The 18202-nt window shown below is 43.1% G+C and overlaps 1 protein-coding gene across 1 annotated transcript in view; it reads left to right on the top strand.

Moving 5' to 3' along the window:
* Positions 1–18202, top strand: part of KIF13B (kinesin family member 13B) — a 178662-nt gene that overhangs the window by 80926 nt on the left and 79534 nt on the right. The window contains exons 8-12 of the mRNA XM_006268017.4: positions 732–866; positions 2994–3106; positions 3781–3892; positions 10624–10836; positions 16109–16219. Coding sequence (XP_006268079.2) covers positions 732–866; positions 2994–3106; positions 3781–3892; positions 10624–10836; positions 16109–16219 — 684 coding nt within the window. The remainder of the gene's footprint in view (positions 1–731; positions 867–2993; positions 3107–3780; positions 3893–10623; positions 10837–16108; positions 16220–18202) is intronic.

The raw sequence follows: 18202 nt of genomic DNA, 5'->3' as shown, positions 1-18202 counted from the left end.
AATTTCTTTTTAAAAAATCAGCTAAAAATTCAATCTGGCAAATCTATGATAAATTTATAAATAAATGTATAAATGTATGATAAATTTTATAAATGTATGATAAATGCTATGAGTCTCCCTTTGAAGGTGGTCTCCTGTGTTCACTGACTGTAGAAATCCTAGGTGTCTAAGCTTGTCATTCTTGGATCAACTTCCTTGGGCAAGATGCTTATTTTTACGCCTTGAAGCTCTAAAGTGGAGGCGTTTCCAAGAGCTACTTGCATCTGGTCTCTTGAATGAGTGAACAAGGGCTGCTTGGTGGTGCAGCAAGGTATTGAGGAAAGTTAGTGTAATGCAAACAGGGGAGAAAGTAAAGTGAGGCTGAAATTCTGCAGCATTTTACAGATGAATTGTCATTTTAGTTCTTCTTTGCTTTTCTAAGCTATTGCTCTGTGCAGCCAGTCAAACCAAAGAATAAAAAGAATGAAGCCTCATTCCCCCTGCTCCCCTTTCCCGATCAAATTAAAAGTTCTGGATAGTATACATGACAGTGGCATTGCTTAAATTAATTAGGTGAGTTGTTATCAATTACCCTTAAATTATAGTAATAAGATATTGTGACATTATTTCTAGAGGCTAAAAGCAGCCAAGCCAGTGTGAAATCTGCATTTACTGTACTTATCAATTTGTTGTATTATTAAAATTGTTAATGAGATTGCAGATGAGTAAAGGCTGCAAAAACTTTTATTTAGGACATAGAGTCGCTGATGTCTGAGGGTAACAAATCCCGGACGGTAGCTGCCACCAACATGAATGAGGAGAGCAGTCGGTCCCACGCAGTCTTCAAGATCACGCTCACGCACACCCTGTATGACGTGCAATCGGGGGTAAGTAACAGCAAGAGTCTCCTGTGGTCGAACAGATTTTAATCTGCTTGCGCACGCATGTGGCAAAACCAAGCTTTTAAAGATGCTTTGATAAGCAAATGAGCCTGAAGTCTGCCATATACCGCTATAATGACCGCACACCCAAAGTCATAGCAGACTTGATGAGGATCTCTCTCTCAGTCATGGTATCTGAAACCACAAAACGTTTATTTCTAAAGCAAGAGCTTGCAATCAATTTGGAGGCCAGGGGGAAGAAAACAGCACCTGACATTTAGAGGCAAAAGTAGAGGTTTGGGGAAAATGTCTGAATAGACAACTGGCTCTCCTTGTTGAGAGAATATTTCTTGAAAGCAGGCTACAAAATGAATAAATCTTTGGGCATCTGTACAACTTCCTCATTCTGGCTTTTTTCCAGGAATATTTTCAAATGTATTGCTGAAAGTGTTACAATACACTTCTGTCTTTATTAAATATTTATAAACATTTGAGAAATGTGAAAGTGGCATTTTTCTTGAACAGGTGTGTTTTTCCTCCAATTCTGCCTTCCTTTTTTTTTGGTGGGAAACGCGTGTACTTTTCCATTTGACTTTCTCTAAACCTGCAAGAAAACTCTCTGCCTAAACCAGCTAGTTTTAATATGTTGAGTTGTGCTGGACTCTTCTACTGTTAGTCCCCTGGGGAGCCTGTGGCTTTTCTAAAGGCAAAGTTGAAAATGATTCACGTACCAATTTTCATTCCTCTGGCCCAGATAAAAACCACCAAACCCTCCCACCCTTGCTAGTTTAATATAGTAAGGGTTCCTTGCCATGAGTTACTTCACTCAGCTGGAGCACAGGCAGAGATCACACCAGCACAAAAGGGGAAGGTGTCAAGTTGGACAGCTGCAAGCTTCAGACCCCAAAAGTAGCATTATCTCTTTAGGGGTTTGGTACTTATGCATCCTCTCCCTCCCTCTGGGGTCTCCTGTACAGAGTGAGGCTTCCTACAGGGTGAGCCCATCCCAAGGAGGCAACAAATCTGTGTTGACATTGGCCGGCAGGAGGGCGTTTTAAGCTAGCATCTGGCGAAGTAGGCTGTTGCCTACAAAAGCTCATACCTCTGAACTGGCTGGTCTCTTAAGATACCAGCCAACCTGCCTTGCCTTCTATCTCTTTTTTAAGAAGGTCTGTGGAAGGGATGTGGAAAACACTACTGGTATCTTTGGTGTTAACCTCTGTCCTTCTTAAAGCATTAAATTCTAACACACATCTTGTCTTATTCAGTCTCATCTTCAAAGAGCGATGCCTCCTGAGTACGTGGCAAGGTTAGGATTTAGGAGTCTGTAGAACCTCTGAAAAAGAAATCCATTTTCGAGTTGAAACAAGACAGAGGTATCAGATTGAGCATCCGGGTCTGTGACCCCTGGGGCACTGCATATGGGTTCCCTCCACTACCACCCTCCTTACTTTACACTGACTGATACTGGTTTTGTTCCCCTTTTTCTGGTACCTTCAGCCGGTGAATGGGTTGCACTCTTGGAGTTCCTGGTGTATCCTTTTATTATCATTTTAGTTGCTTTCTTGAAAACAATAGGATTGATTCAGAACAATGTGCTTGTGTTATGCATTTGTTTGTAATTGTTCAAACTTGTTGGATAGGAGGCCTAAAGTAACGAATGCAGCCTAGGCCACGTCTACACATGCACATTTATTGCGCAGTAACCAATATTACTGTTTAGTGCAGGTGTGCATCTACATGTGCATGCCTGTACTGCACAGTCAGTATGGTGACTTATGCCAACTTGAGCGTAAATTTTGATACCTGCATCATGCAGATATTAAATTTATGCTCAGTTAGTTACTGCACAGTAATGCACGTGTGAACGTCTTACTGTGCAGTAACACTGTGTGTGTGGACTGGTTTGGGATTAACTTTATTCCTGAATCAGTCCACACACATAGTTAATGTGCTTTAACACCTGCATGTGTAGACCCCGGCTTATTCCCACTTACTGTGCAGTAAATTTAAGCCAGTTTAAATGCACGTGTAGACACACCCCTGGATTCTTATTAGAAGCCTTGATCAACTATAGAACTTCACGGTGAGTCACTGTTTTTAATGGTAACTTTTGTCCCGTGATCTCCTCAGACATCAGGTGAGAAGGTGGGCAAGCTGAGTCTGGTGGACTTGGCAGGCAGTGAAAGAGCGACTAAGACGGGAGCTGCAGGTGACAGGCTGAAGGAAGGAAGCAACATTAACAAGTAAGGCTATTGGCAACATTTCCTCTTCCCTCCTCAACTGTCTCATTAATATAGCCATAAAAGAAAGAGGTATGACAAACCTCTGACCCATGGTTAACTCAATGAGATTTCTGTAAAGTACTCATTGTGACCAGGGGGTTCCTTCCCTGGCTTTTCCCCCTCCCCCCGCAAAAAAATTGTCTTCCATATTTTAATGTGATCTATACACATGCTACATTTTTAATGTTTTGCTTATGTTTCCGCTAACGATTGTCATCTAATGCAAAAGCATGATTGTAAAGGCCAAAAAATGATACTTGGATAAGAATATAGCTTGTACCCAGAGAGAATAGCCTGAATGGAGATGGCGTTGGCTCACTTTTTTTGCAGCTGTTTTTCTGCCTGACCCCTCACATCTGTACTTGCATTCATGGGAAATCCTTAAGCAGAGCCGATAATTTTGCCCAAATGATGTGGGTATATTGGGGACTGAAGCAGCTGTACATTTGGGTAGTTGCTAATAGGGTCGATACCAATGAAATGATAATTCTTCCAAGTTAAAAAAAATCATTTGACTGCCAAAATAACATTGGCACGGACTGGGCAGCAGTTGAGTGTTCGTGGAAGCCCAGTTTAAAAATCCACTCTTGATGCAGATCTTTCCACTTCTTAATGGCCGGTTACTCTTCCTGCAGGTCCCTCACAACCCTTGGGCTGGTGATTTCTGCCCTAGCTGATCAAGCTGCTGGCAAGAACAAGAACAAATTTGTTCCCTATCGTGATTCTGTGCTCACTTGGTTACTTAAAGTAAGTCACGTCCTTGTATTGTATCTGGTATGAGAGGAAGGGGCTGAGGGTGGGGGGTAGGACAAGAGTGGGATAAATTTTCCTTCAAAGCAATTAAAATACCACTATTCCATAATCCTAATTTGGGTTTGTAGTTTACATGAAGCAGCCTTGTGTATGGAGGATTAGCTGAATCTAGTCCTCCCAGACTAAATACATTATTTTGCCTGCCCTGATTAAAATTAACCCTGTGATGGACAAGGGCATAAAGCAGGGATGTCCAGCTGGGGCTCCACGGGTTGCATTTGAGCTGTGAGGGGTTGAAGTGCAGCCTGTGGGCTCCCACGGGTCTGCCACCCTGGAGTCTCTGGGGAGGGAGGCCAGGCAGAAGGGAGCTGGTAAGCTCTCTGCCCAATGTATACAATGTCCTGGGTGACATGATTAACTTCAGAGATATTGAATAAGATGATTAGCCCTTTGCTTGAACTCAACAAGGCTGTAATGACAAAGCATATTCTAACCGCATTCTGGGGGTGAGCTCAGAGGCAGTCATACACTTGCCCTCCTATGAAACAAGCAGTTCTGTAATCAGTTAATATTGCAAAAGAGTCTGCAATGAAGACAGTGTAAAAAAAAAATGAAACTGGCTCTAGGAGGACCTTAGGTGAAGGCCAGTGAGGTGTAAAGGGAAACTGAGATAGCAGGTTTCTGCATCCCAGCTCCCATGTATGTCCAGAAAGAATCACGGGCCTTTAGTTTTGTGTGGGTGTGTCTACAGGTGAATTTGCATGCACCTAAGCTTAATGCACCTCAGTCTAAGGTGCATTAAGGTGATTCAGGCGCACATCTACATGTGCATGCCTTAAGTTGCCTTAACGCGACTTGCTGGGCGAATGTGTTGGCAGCCTGCCCTGGGCTGCACCCTGGACAGCCCCCCAGAACCCACGACAGCATAGCTGGACAGTTCAGCCCAGTGGCAACCGAGGGGATGAGAGCCTCCAGTCCCCCTGGACACAATTGGCCCTGTCGACATACACAGCGTTAAGGTGCCTACACTTCCCTTAAGGTGCCTTAACTATTTGTGCCTAAATTTTATACCTGCTTTATGGAGGTATCAAATTTAAAAGCAATTAGCCTAAAATTGCCATTGTTAAGGTGCATTAAGGGTGCACATGTGTAGACCCGGACCCTTAATGCACCTTAAACATGGTCATTTTAGGCTAATCATGTTTAAAAGAGGAACGTGTAGATGCACGCTGTTTGTAGCATCTGCTACCTCTTGCCATAGGTTGTAAAAGCATGACAAGCTGGTGTTAGCCCAAATATTTCATGTTGGGCTGAGAGCTGAGGACAGTGTGAACATCCTTGTCCCTCTTCCTTTTTTGTTCTCTGAACAAGCCACTGTTAGATGAAGAGAAAGCGTGAATGATGCCATTTAAGTCAGTCAATTGATTATCTTCCTTATAGTGAGAGAGATCTTTTAAATCCTTTTACAGTTTTACCTGCTACAGACTGACTGATTGACTGGGTATTGGAGTTAGTTGGATTATGGAGCTTCAGACCCCAAAGATGCATCAGGACCCAAGTTTTATCTTGTGATGTTTGTAATAACCTGGTTTTCATAGAGACTGCAAATGTTAAAGTATTTCACAATTAAGTGGGTTCGGACCTTGGTAAATTATCTTTCTCCCTTACTTCCTTTTGCTGTCAAAGGGTGATTTTGCTGCTTACTGGTACAAAAATGTAAGCTGGAAAAGGAAACAGATTTTTTTACCGTGAGTCATTTTTGTTAGCCCTCGTACCTGGCGATTGCTGAGATTAGACTCTAGCCTTTGCAGGACTGCATTCTGCCTCGTCACCCGCACAACATTTCTAGTGATCTCTTTAAACCTGTTTGAATCGTACTTTCCTATAATTTGTTTGCAAATATGAAAACCTGAGCTGCAGGATACAGAGATGCTTGAAATTTTCCCATAGGGAAATTTCCAAACAAAGTTGAACTTCATCACAGTTGATTTACCTATTGGGCTAAATGCAGAAGCAAGATGAAAGGTCAAATATCCCCGTTTGACATATCAAGTCCTGCCTTTCTCAGGCTTGAATAATAAATCTTCCAGCAATACTGCTTCATCAGTGAACTGATACTAAATCCCAACTATTACGGTGGTGCGGGTTGTAGAGAAGAAGCTGAATAGACTAGCAGAAGTGGTGCATTTTGTTTTTCTGGCTGGATAGCGAATCCTTTTTCACTGTGCAACTTCCTGGAAAGCTTTTTAGTAACGTGGAAATGTATTCTTGTGTATGTAGTTACTGTCGTGATACAAGTACGCTTTGCCTTTGTGCCCCATTGTGGTCCGCTACGTTCAGAGTGTCCTTCAGTTTTCTGCAGCAGTGAGTGCAGTTGTAACGGAGTCTGAAGAAGCAGAAGTGGAAACCTTTATGCAGGGTTTCCCACGTTGTTGTTGGGATTAGTTATGCTGATTTAGTTTCTAAACAAAATCCAGCGAGCAGCCTGCGATTCATGTTTAGCACCTGCCTGGTCCATTGTAGCAAAGATGACAATGGCGTGCGCAGAACGCGCTTTGGCTCAGAAACAGAAGCCCGCTTTTTGTTCTGCCCTGTTCCGAGCAAATGCCCTTTGTCCTGTTAACGTTCAGCCACGTTCAAATCCAGATACGGGCTTAATTTTACAAACAAGCTCATTTAAGTGCAACTTCGTTAAGGGGGGGGAAGTTCTGAACAGATCCTAGTAAGAGCATTTCTTGGAAATGCAATTAAAGCTCAAGAAATGAAGCAGGATTGTTGTAGAAGCCCACAATTGGAAACTTCGGACAGTTCACGTTTTCCTTTTCATTATGACACAAAAGGAAAGACTATTCTTTAGTAGTGAGGGAGCACCCGCTTTGCCATATTACTTGGCTATTGCCTGTATACTTTTTATATTTGCAGACTATTGTCTTTGCTTACTGTGCTGTTTTTAAGCCCACTAGCCCAGGGGTTCTCAACCTTTTTTGTACCAGGACCCATTTGTAAGCATCGATCCCCAGGCCCCAGTCCCCCAGTGTATGGGGTAGGGGTGCGCCAAGCCACGGTTCCCCACGTTTTTCTTCTTGAAACGAGAATCCTTTTTAAAGTTTGTTCTCCACCATTTCATATATTTTTGCAACTCACTTTTGGGTCGCGAGCCACAGGTTGAGAGTCGCTGCTGTAGACTCAAGCAAGGGCCATCCTTTCCCTCTTTTGGAGAAGCGTGTTGTGGATTCTACCGTAAATAGATGGCGAGAGTTGGGGCTTCAGGGTTTTCTTCCCAGGTGTGCGGGTTTGGGTCAGCTCGTTGTCCACTTTCTGAAACCGGCACAGCAACATTCATTCATGTTAAATGTTGTCGGGATGTTTTCAGCTGGCTTCGGAAGTTTTTAGTAACTCCGTTTGCTGTAATGCAGGCACTCAAATTCACGCTAGCGGAAAATCTTGCCATTCGTGTTAAGAACGTACTCGAAGATCCTGGGAGGGAAAGTGTCAGGGGCGCAGTCTTGTTCCTAGTGAAAGGAGGAGCGTGTAGTAGTGAATTTGCTCAGAAAAGACAACCCGTTTGCTGATGAACTCCTAAGGGTTTTCACTGTTTTTTTGTCGATGACATTATTGCATGTCCCCAGCTTTGCTTCTCCGTCCTGCTGTGGTTGGGGGGAATTTTATTTTATTTTAATGCACTTTACTCTGTGGAACAACAATTATATCATGAAGTATTTTCTAGTACCACTGGCTTGTTGGAAATCTCTAAGAATTCACATTCCCATACTCTTGGCACCAATGCAGACTCTAGTCATCTTCTTTTCCCGTTCTCCCTATGCAGTTATATCCATCCTTCATCCACCTGGATCGCATACTAAGATCAACCTTTGCAGATGGATTTATAAATCCATTCTGTGAGTCTAGCTCCCCATTCGCTCTTCCTGCTTTGCCTGAAAAGAGCCAGGGGACTTGCACAATAAAGAATTGTACATAAAACTGAATGGGATGGCCTGGAACTGGGCCTGGACAGGCAACACAGTAATGGAGGTACTTTAGAAAATTAATAATGGGTGGGTTGTGAACCATGCTGTGCCACTGTAACAGCCTATAGAGGAGAGCTCCAATTCAGCTGACAGATTAATTAACCTTATTTTAAAGCTAATTGGTGCAGTAGGCAGACGTTCCCAAAGTGCAGGCCATGAAGACTTTCTATGGAGCTTAAAAAATGCCTGGATTTTCCTTGTTAAACCAAAGCAGACACAACACTGCCAACCCTTGCTGAGCGTGATTTCTAATTTCTGAAAGCGGGTATAGCCATTCTAGAAACGGGTGGGCGGGGGAAGAGGACGTTGAATAGGGGAGACGTGCTTCTTGGATTTCCTACGCTGTCAAGCCATTGCAGTGTCAGTACATGCTGGCATTACTGCAGCCTTCTTGCAAGGCAAAGTGATTTGCAAAGAAAGCAGTAGCAGCTTTTCAGGCACACAGGAAGGAAGAGATGAGGATAATGCATTCCTATAGGCTGGTGGGTTTTTATTCTTCATGCCTAGAAGCCTAGGCCTGAACCCCCAGACACTGCTGTACTTCATGCCATATAAACATTAAATTAAAAAAAAAATCTCCACCCCAAAAAGCTTACAATGCAAGCGTAAGACAAATGGAGGCAAGGCAGAGCATCAGGAAACACAGAAATAATATTGGTAAACACAAAAGAGGTTGGTTTCAGCACAGCAACAGGTTTTTGGAGTTATCAGAGCAAAAAAGTGTTTGAAGGGGAGATTTGAATGAAAACTTAATTGAACATTAGTATGCAACTTTAACAGCAATATTTAATAAGTTAAATCGGTAGACAAATTGGTAATAGAGACTTTGTTTCCATGATGCCTAGACTTCACAGGTTATTTAAACTTATAGTTGCATGGGAATTTTTCACTGGAAAATCATTCTGAAGGAAAGGAAAGTTTCTGCAAATTCTGCAATTTTCCACCCAAATCAAAATATTTCCTTCAATGGTTTGACAAAAATATGTTTTTGAACGTATCAAAAACATTGCGGTTTAGGTCATTTTTACAAAATGTTACGTTTCATTTTCTTCTTGCCTCAGTGGACTATACGCTTCTCTGTTCAGTTTGGGGTCTCCCAGTGTGTTTGTCTGGAGAATTGGTCATTTCGAGTACTAGAATTTCAGCTTCTTGTTCAAAATAAAACTCAGCCCAAAATCACAGGATGGCATTTCCAAGTAGAAATTTAAAATGGTATTAATTGCTTTGAAATAGAATGATCTTTCTCAATTATTACAACTTTAAAACACAGATTTAAAAAAAAAAATAGTGGACAGTCTTGGGCTGGCAAAGGATTGGATGGGCGATCAGACCTAGTGGGTTGCCTTCATGCTTAATTTGTGTTATCCTGGAAGAAAGGCTTAGATTTAAAACCAGCAAAACAGCCACTGAATCTTCCAAGCAATTTATGAACGAATCTGAAAACTACTACGCAGCCCGTTCTCCGTGGTGGGGAGTTACGGGAAACTTAGTGCTGCAGCAACCAAGGTAGTTACAGCTCAGGGAGCATAACGTCCCCTTTCCATTGTCCCAAACAATTTTTTCATTTGATACAGAGAATAGGGATCTCCAACTCTAGTAATAGCAGCCCCTTTTTAAAGAGAGATCCACTTTTTTCCCCCCTGGAAGATTTTTTGAATAGTTACTATTTTTTCTTTTGAAGACATTTTTTTCCCCCCGATGTGTGTTTAAACAGAGTCGATTCGATTTTGACTGTAGCTAATTAAAACTATGGCTGGCTGTCTTTTTAAAACAAGGAAAAGTCTTACAGTGTGCTTTTTTAAAAAATGCATAACAATTGGATAAGTGCCAGGACTAACTGGTATAAACTTCTTCTGACTCTAACTTGCAAAGTATAGCTTGCATGTGATATCGGTGCCTCTTTGTAAAACAGTCCCCGATGGACCTCACTGGCATGCAGGTGTCCCCGTGAGATTGCCAGGAAGGTTACCATTACTTTCTAGAAATGTGAACTTAGTCCTTATGAAAGTAGCTAGCCTGTTCGTTAATGTGGAGGGATGGGCAGAGCCCTTGAAAAGGGCTCATTCAGACGATGAGTGAATCCCGCTGAGGCTGGACATCAGCTTGGCAGCTCTGGAGACTGAAGTTCTCTGTCTCACCCAGTGAAATACAAAATAGACAAGAAAAAGGCACATTTCTCTTCGCTCACAAGGGACTGTTAAGGACAAGAAAAGTGTTCAGTAATGCAGTAGCCTGCCATCGGAGACTAAAAGTGGTTGGCAATTGCTGCAAGCCTGATATTTCCTAAATATCCTCAATAGGATTGCCTCTGAGATGAGGTAGGGATGTGTGCGTGTGCATGCGTTCCTGTTCCCATCCTTTGATTGCTGCTCTCTGTTGCAATGCGGAAAATCTGGACCAGAGAAGGAGTATTCATAACAGCAGGGAGTTGATTCTTTTTGGGAGACTTTTAACATTTTGTCTTATAAGAAACACTCGGACTTTCCTGTGTCGGGAGATGGTACGTAGACCAATTCATGCCTCACAGGCCAAACGGCTTTTTGATACAACCAGTTTTAGTTGCTACCGGAGTAGCCTGGATTTGAATGGGAGAAGCTGGGGTGAATAGTTCTGGGTCCCGGTGACCTCAAGGAGTCCAAACTGTTTTTATTCACTATACAAGTACGTTGAATTTTTACATCCTCCGCCTTTTCACAGGACAGCCTTGGTGGTAACAGCAAGACCGCCATGGTAGCAACCGTCAGCCCAGCAGCAGATAATTACGATGAGACGCTCTCCACGCTGAGATACGCAGATCGGGCCAAAAACATCGTTAACCATGCTGTGGTGAACGAAGATCCAAATGCCCGCATCATCCGGGAGCTCAGGGAGGAGGTGGAGAAACTCCGGGAACAGCTCACCAAGGCAGAGGTATAGCCAACACGTAGTAGCCGTAACCAGCCGCTTGCTGCACGCTGCTGAAATGCTGTATAGCTGCTCGCCAGATCTCTCTTTAATTTTTATTTCTTTTTTTTTTTGGTCTGGGCTTGAAAAATTAGCATCCGTAAGGAATTATTAGCTCGTTGTCTCCTGGGAAAAATCGCAGGTTAAGGAATTATCTTTCATTTCTCTTCACCTTATCTTTTTTTCTCCTCTTTTTTTTTTTTGCATGCAGCTCTTTCTGAATAGTGGAGTAGTAACAAAGGCGTGTTTCCTTCTGTGCGTCTTTGTGAGGTCACCTTATTAGATCTGAGCTTACAGATCGAGAAGGAAGGCAGACGTACAGACATATGAAGGCCTCTGCTGACTAGAGGTGGGGCTTTCTCTAACCACGCAGGAGTTCAGCACCTTTGCAGCATTGCAAGATGTAAATACAGCCGGAGAGCTTCTACTTGCCTCCCAGTTTTAAAATCTTTTAACAGTATTTTGTGGTAAATCGTTTCATCCTTCCAGCATTGCAGACTGGGTACTCGCGGTGATCTGGGCATCCTTCTGAGCTGCAGCATGGAGGGAGCATGGTTTAATGTTTAAAGAACGAGGCCAAGATTGAGGGTAGATCTGGGTCCCGTTCCAGGTTTGCTATGGGAGTTGCTGCGATTATGACTTCAACCCAGTTATTTCTGTTTCCCACTGCAAAACGAAGGTACTGCTGCTTTCCTCACAGCGGCTCACCGCCTGAGGTTTTTAGAAATGACTAGCGATGTCCAAGTGCCTCATTTTCAAACAGTTGATCATGCTGAATATGCATGATATTGGTTCCCTTAACCAATATCAAATTAGACCTTATCTCAAATTAGATTCCCAGAAATCAGTAATCCCTATGAAAACCACAAGTTTCCAAGTGGTTCAAGAATTGTAAGTACTGGGCGTTTACACTACGGTTTTGTCTTGATTTTATCTTCAGCTGATGGTTGATAGAGAGGGATTAATGCCAAAGTTGTGGAAGCTAGCTCTCTAGAGCAGAGGTGGGCAAGGATTTCAGCTGGAGGGCTGCTCAATGAATTTTGGTGAGTTGGCGGGGGCTGCAAGGGTAGTACCCATCCGTCCCCGCCCTTGACTGGTGCCCCGCCCCCTGGTCGCCATCCTGGCATGGAAGTCCCATCCCTAACCTTTGATCTTTGCCATGTGAAGTCTCTCCCCATGCCCCAGAAGTAGTCCTTTTGGTGTGGGGGTGCCATCTTGAAACTAGAAAAAAACAAATTATATACTAAAAAAATCAAACATCTATTATAACATTTTAATTTAATTTCAAAAAATATTTGTCATGATTTGTGTATGTTTGCATATAGAGGTGATTGCACAGTGCCTCAAAATACTGTCTTCCTCTTGTATGTGGTGGGGGGTTAAGAGGGTGTGGGGGGAGTGTGTGTGGGGGGTGTGGGTATAGTGAGGGGGGTGTAGGTGTAGTGGATGGGGTGTGTAGGGAGTGTGGTTGGGGTGCGCAGTGCAGCGAATGGGGCCAGCCCTGCCCGGCCCCATAGCGCACAGCTCCCCACGCTCCCACCCGAGTCCCCAGCCACACATGGCAGCAGGCTGTGAGGCCAGCCCCATAATGCTCCTGCCCAAGTCTCCGGCCACACATGGCAGCAGTGTGCAGGGCCAGCCCCACCTGACCCCATAGCCACAGCTCCCAAACTCCCACCCGAGTCCCCAGGCACACATGACGGCAGCATGCAGGGCCAGCCCCATAGCACTTCTGCCACCGTCCCCGGCCACACACATTTTGGCCACCCCTGCTCTGGTGTGATGAAGTCATAAATGATTATTCATTTCCCATGTGTTAAATCCCCACCCTTTCCACCCCAATGGAATCGACCCCAAATGCAAAGCATTCACAGCTTGTAGCTAATAGACTGCACTTTAAGGGTAAAACATGACATTTGTTGTCTTGTTTCCCTTTGAGTTTGCTACCTTAGTAAGTGAGCTACTTGTCCTTACACAACTACGCAGAAGTAAAACTTAAAAAAAAAAGAACCCAAAACCAGACTAAACAAAATGTTGAGTGACCCATTATGACGGTCATAAGAGTTGTGTGCTCAGAGGCTCGTATCTAAATTTAGAGCATACAGTGTACTGTTCCTTCTGGGCTCAGTATCCCTCTGATAGTTGTGGCAATACAAAATCTGACCTTTTCCTTTTTTTTCGTGGAAAAGTATGATACCATCCTATTCTCCCTTTTAACTTGTCAGATTAAAAAAAAAAAAGGGTTCTCGATGCCTTTTTTTAAAAATGAACTCCACAATGTGGTTCTGGGTGACCCCCTTCATCAATCAGCAATTCTTTGCTGAACTGGAAAATCAGGCAAGCAGGTAATTCAAATAGGATGGAGATGCACCTGCTTTCTTAGGTCTGAATTTGATCCCCTTTGTCTGCAACATCTCTGTATTCTTTTCTGACAAATAGGCAATGTTAGTATCTCTGGATGACACAGCAACCAAAAAAAGGTGGCTAATAATGCTTAGCACTAATCTCATACACCTCAGCAAGCTAATCAGAAAAGCATCAGAACTGCTATGTGATTGGTATAATCCCCATTTTACTGATGGCAAAACTTGGCTGTTAAGTGATTTACCCAGTGTCGTAGCAAATCGGTAAACCAGTTTTAGAGCTTGAAAGCAATTGCTGTCCAGCCTCGTGGTCTATTTGCTGCTGCTGCTTAATCTATTCTTTATTCACACAAGGCATATTTGAGCTTTGTTCAAGAGGCAGCATTGACTTCACTTTCCTGTCTGCATATAGTTCATCCTCTTGGCTTGGACCTGTGAATTTCTTTTCTCTGATCTGGGGTATTTGAAACAGCCTCCCTTCAAGCTTTACCTAGACAGACGATCAGTTGGGTTGTGTCAGGTTCCTAGACTTGTATAAGGAATCAGGACTCATGGTAGAGGTGATATCTTTTATTAAACCAACTAGATTTTTGCAAAAAAAATCTTTAATTGCTTTAACTTCTTTTCTTTTTTGGAAAAATCTAATTGGTCTAATAAAAGAGATCACCTCTACCACGAGTTCTGATTCCTTTTGCCTCTAGACCGATATGGTTACAACCTGGATACTTAGGCTTGTATAAAGCATATTGAGAAAACTCATTCAACCCATAGCATGTGCTCCATCTTGTGGTCAGATAGATCTGCAGTCTGTTTAGGGTTCAGTTTACCTAAGACTCTTCCTTGGGAGGAGATTTGGATGGAGGGGTGTGGAAGGCCATGTGATGGGAAATTAACTTGCATTGATCAGTTGACGTTATGTAAGCACCTAGAGACTAATGACGGACAAGGTTCCTTGGGTGAATTTGATATCTTTTATTAGACCAACCCGAATAGTCGGAGAATAGTTATTAAGCAAGCTTTTGGGTTCAAAAACCCTTCGTCAGGCTAAGGAGGTTTCAGCAGTTGGTGTGTGCTCTTCCTGGATGGAATGAAAAGAGACTAATGATGCATTTGTCTTGTAAATGGCAAATATATGGGGAGAAACAATCTACCGTAAAAACTGTACTTGCTGTTGAATGAAGTAAACCAGGCACATGGCACTGCGCAAGCAAGGTTCTTTGGGTAGATGTGATATCTTTTATTAGAGCAGCTAAATAGTTGGGGAAAAGTTCTTTGCAAGTTTTTGGGCGCACACACCCTTCCTCGGGCATTGGGAGACTCGGCTGCTGCTTGGAGCGTGTGCTTACCGAGATTACATGCAATAAACACCATTCTCTCCCAGTTCCAGGTGGCTAAAGGGGAAAATCCTGTTTGCTTGTCAGCAAAGTGTTTGGGTGAGAGTATATAGGCCCCTGTCAAAAAAGACCAATAAACTTGGGCTCTGATGATTTATCAAGAGGATGTGTCTCTAGCGTTAAGCATGTTTCTGGGATTATTTTGCCTCCATTGCTGCATGCTGCAAATGTAGGGACTAGTAATGGGAATGCTTCAGCTGCTCAAATAGTTCATGTAGGGGCAAGTGACCATAAGAGCCAAGAACTTAACCATGTTAAATGCTAATGTCCATGTTAACAGTCGCTGGGGTTTTAACCAGGCTTTTGTGAGAGAGCTTCTTGAGGAAGCGATGGCTGGCCAGCCCTAGCAGTACCTTACAATCTCTATTTGTTTTAAATGAAGCCAGATGGACTCCTAGACTTGAGTAGATCAAGGTTCTTTGGGTAAATCCGATATCTTTTATCAGGCCAACTCACATAGTTGGAAAAATTCTTCTTTGCAAGCTTTTGGGTACAAACACCTTTCTTCAGGCAGAGGAAGTGTAGACTTGAGTATAACACAGAAATGGAGTTACCGTATTTGCTCAAATCTAAGACAGCCCTGAAAGTAAGATGACCCCACAATAATTAGGTTCTATATATGGAAAATTTATACTTGTCCATGTATACAAGCTAATTATTGGAGGGTCGTCTTTAATTTATTCCCCCCACCACCACTGTAGGGCGGCAAGCAGTGTGGGGAGATCAAGCGGCTTGTGCCTGCTCTCTTCCCTTGCCCCCCCCACAGCCTTGGGCCCTGCCACCTACCTTCTGCTTCTTCCCCCCCCCCTTTATCATTGCTCCTTGTGGCAGGCTCTGTTCCCCTTCTAGCCTGGAGCACAATAGGCTGGAGCTGTGCTCGGTGCCCTAGGCTGCACCAGGCATGGAGCCAGAAATGTGGAGCGACAGTAAGAGGGGAGGGAGTGGGGAGGGAGAAGAGGGGAAGAGGCTGCAGGGAGAGATGGCAGGGTACAAAGACAGCAGGGTGGGGTGTGGGGCAGGCAGCAGCTGCTGCTACAACCCCAACCCCAGGTAGGGGCTGGAGCCTGGGACACAGCAACTACTTGCCCCCCGCCCATTCATTGTAAGACAAGGGGCTTTTCCCTCTGTGCTAGATGGAGGGGGAACCTCATCTTAGAATCAAGTAAATACGGTAACCTGGGCTGAGTTCTTCATGGCAATATACAGGTCCTTTTTAAACGTAGAGCTTGAAAAGAAGTTTCTCTGCTCTCATGTAAACCCCTTTAACTGGTCGATTCACCTTTTATGTCAAGCGTTTCATAATAACACCTGCCCTTACTTGATTTGGTTAAGTATACCGAGGGAGATAAACACTCTGCAGTCAAGCATGGGGTTTTAAATTTCCCTTAGTGACCTGTTTGAAGTTGATTGGTCCTTTATAGAGCAGACAAACCTAAATATTGATGTGAAGGAGCTTAGTTTTTTCCATTTTTCTATTTGCAGGCTATGAAATCGCCAGAACTCAAGGACCGCTTGGAGGAATCTGAAAAACTGATCCAGGAAATGACTGTGACCTGGGAAGAGAAATTAAGAAAAACAGAGGAGATAGCACAGGTTTGCATTTCTTTGACAGCTGAGAAAAATACCCATCACTTCCTTTGGTTGTCACTTGATAATGGCTGTCAGGATAGCTCTTTGTATTTTGTGGGTAAATAGGCCAAGTTCATTGCCCTTTTTTACAGGGCTTCAGCTTAATTCCTGGGATAGCTGGATGCATCACAGATTACTACTCTGGAGACAATAATAAACCATCAGGCTGTATGCAAATTGAGAACTTACTTTAAAAAAAATATCCATGGATGAGAGGATTAAGGGGGATTTTATGCCCTTCAGACAGGGAAATTGACTGCGATTAGAAGTGGAGTGCGAGTGTATTAAATGCAGAGTTATGTGATGAATGCCTCAAATAACGAAGACGGGGGCCATTCTGAATATTAAATCATGGACCTAGCCTTTTTTCTCCTTTCTATAAATTCAAAATCCTCTGTATGCCTTAATCCCCTCTATATCCTTGATATTTAGAGCCTTCAGCACATGAGCATTAACAATACTTAAGGTGAAATGTTCAAATTATCATGAACATTGCATAGCACTTTCCTTCCTGCCACCCGAATGTTGGTGTAAGCACTTGCACTCAAGGGAAGAGTGGGGAGCGATTAAACGCCAATGTATAGAGCATGATAAATAGTCATGAGACGATGGAGATAAGAGCCCTCTGTGACAAAGCATTTGTGTAGGTGACAGTAAGAAATGATGTTAGCGTGTTGGTTGCGGCCTCAAAGACTTGCTGGATGGAATATTATTTTATCTTTATTTTTTCTGTCTTCTCTTTTAATTCTTGACCTCCTGCAATGTTTATGGAGCCAGGAGCCTAATCACAGTTGAAGAAAAAAATAATGTGGGGAGTGGAAGTATTAGGACTAGTGCTTGTGCCCCGCTAAGTTGAAAATATTTGCTAGGCTTCCCCAGATGTAAGTGAATTAGTTTTGGTCTTGTGATTTCTCTCCAAGGAAAAAGAGAAGTGTAAACTCCCAGTTATATTAGAACATTTAGTGATTGTCCTGCCTTGCTAAATATAAATGCATTCGCTGCTGCTGCTTCTGCTTTTTAAGATTAGGTTTTCTCTCAGGTCTGATGAAGCCACGCTGTGAGTTTATTGTTTGTAAATTGGTACTGAAAGAAGTGTCCATTTAATAATATAAAAAAATGCAAAGTGTAAGGAGTTCTTACATTAGACTAACAAGCATCCCCAACTGTAACATTTTTTCTCACTCAGGAAAGCAGAAATTAGTCGTGTTGATGGAGGTAATAGTAATACACACCCCCACCCACCCACCCACCCTCCTCAAGACCAGGAGTGCGATGCAGCCTAAGATTTTCAAGAATCTCTCCCCTTCAGAGGGGGAAAGCAAATACTGATAAACGCCCAATGAGAGTTTCATGTGAGGATGAAAACAAAAGCAGTGAGGCACAAAAGAAATGTTAAGATAGAACTAAGTATGTGTTTAAGAAGCAAGAGGTTGCTGGTTTTGCATAACGTGAGCTGCACCTCATTTGCTTTCAGTAAATTTTCCCAGTTTCAAACCAGGGATCGACTCATCAGACTGTGCACCCATGTTGTACAAGACTGCTTTGAACATACACGGCGTATGTGCACATGCGCTTTAATGCGCGTTAGCCTCCTTTAATGCACATTAAAGCATTGCTTAAAAATGTGCTTTTTACTTTATGTGCATTAAGAGAGGCGCATTAAGTGTCACATTAAAAGCATGTTCTTTTGTTAATGTGCATTAAGCCTTTTTCCTAGTACCTCACAAGAGAGGGCACCTGTACAAAAGCACAGAGGCTGCTCTGATGTGCTGTGATTACAGATTAATCGAGTCTGCATTTTAATCCAATCGCTGGAGCATGGTAATTATCACAGTCCAGCAGTCTCCTGCGTCTCATGCATCAGTGCCCCTGTGCTTTAAAATGGTGGCAGAGGTGCTTGAACGAAAGCTTGTCAAACAAGCTTTTGTTCAAGCACCCCCACCTCAA

The sequence above is a fragment of the Alligator mississippiensis genome, chromosome 1 (assembly GCF_030867095.1).
Source record: "Alligator mississippiensis isolate rAllMis1 chromosome 1, rAllMis1, whole genome shotgun sequence".
Lineage (NCBI taxonomy): Eukaryota > Metazoa > Chordata > Crocodylia > Alligatoridae > Alligator > Alligator mississippiensis.
This window is presented reverse-complemented; position numbering and strand designations above follow the sequence as displayed.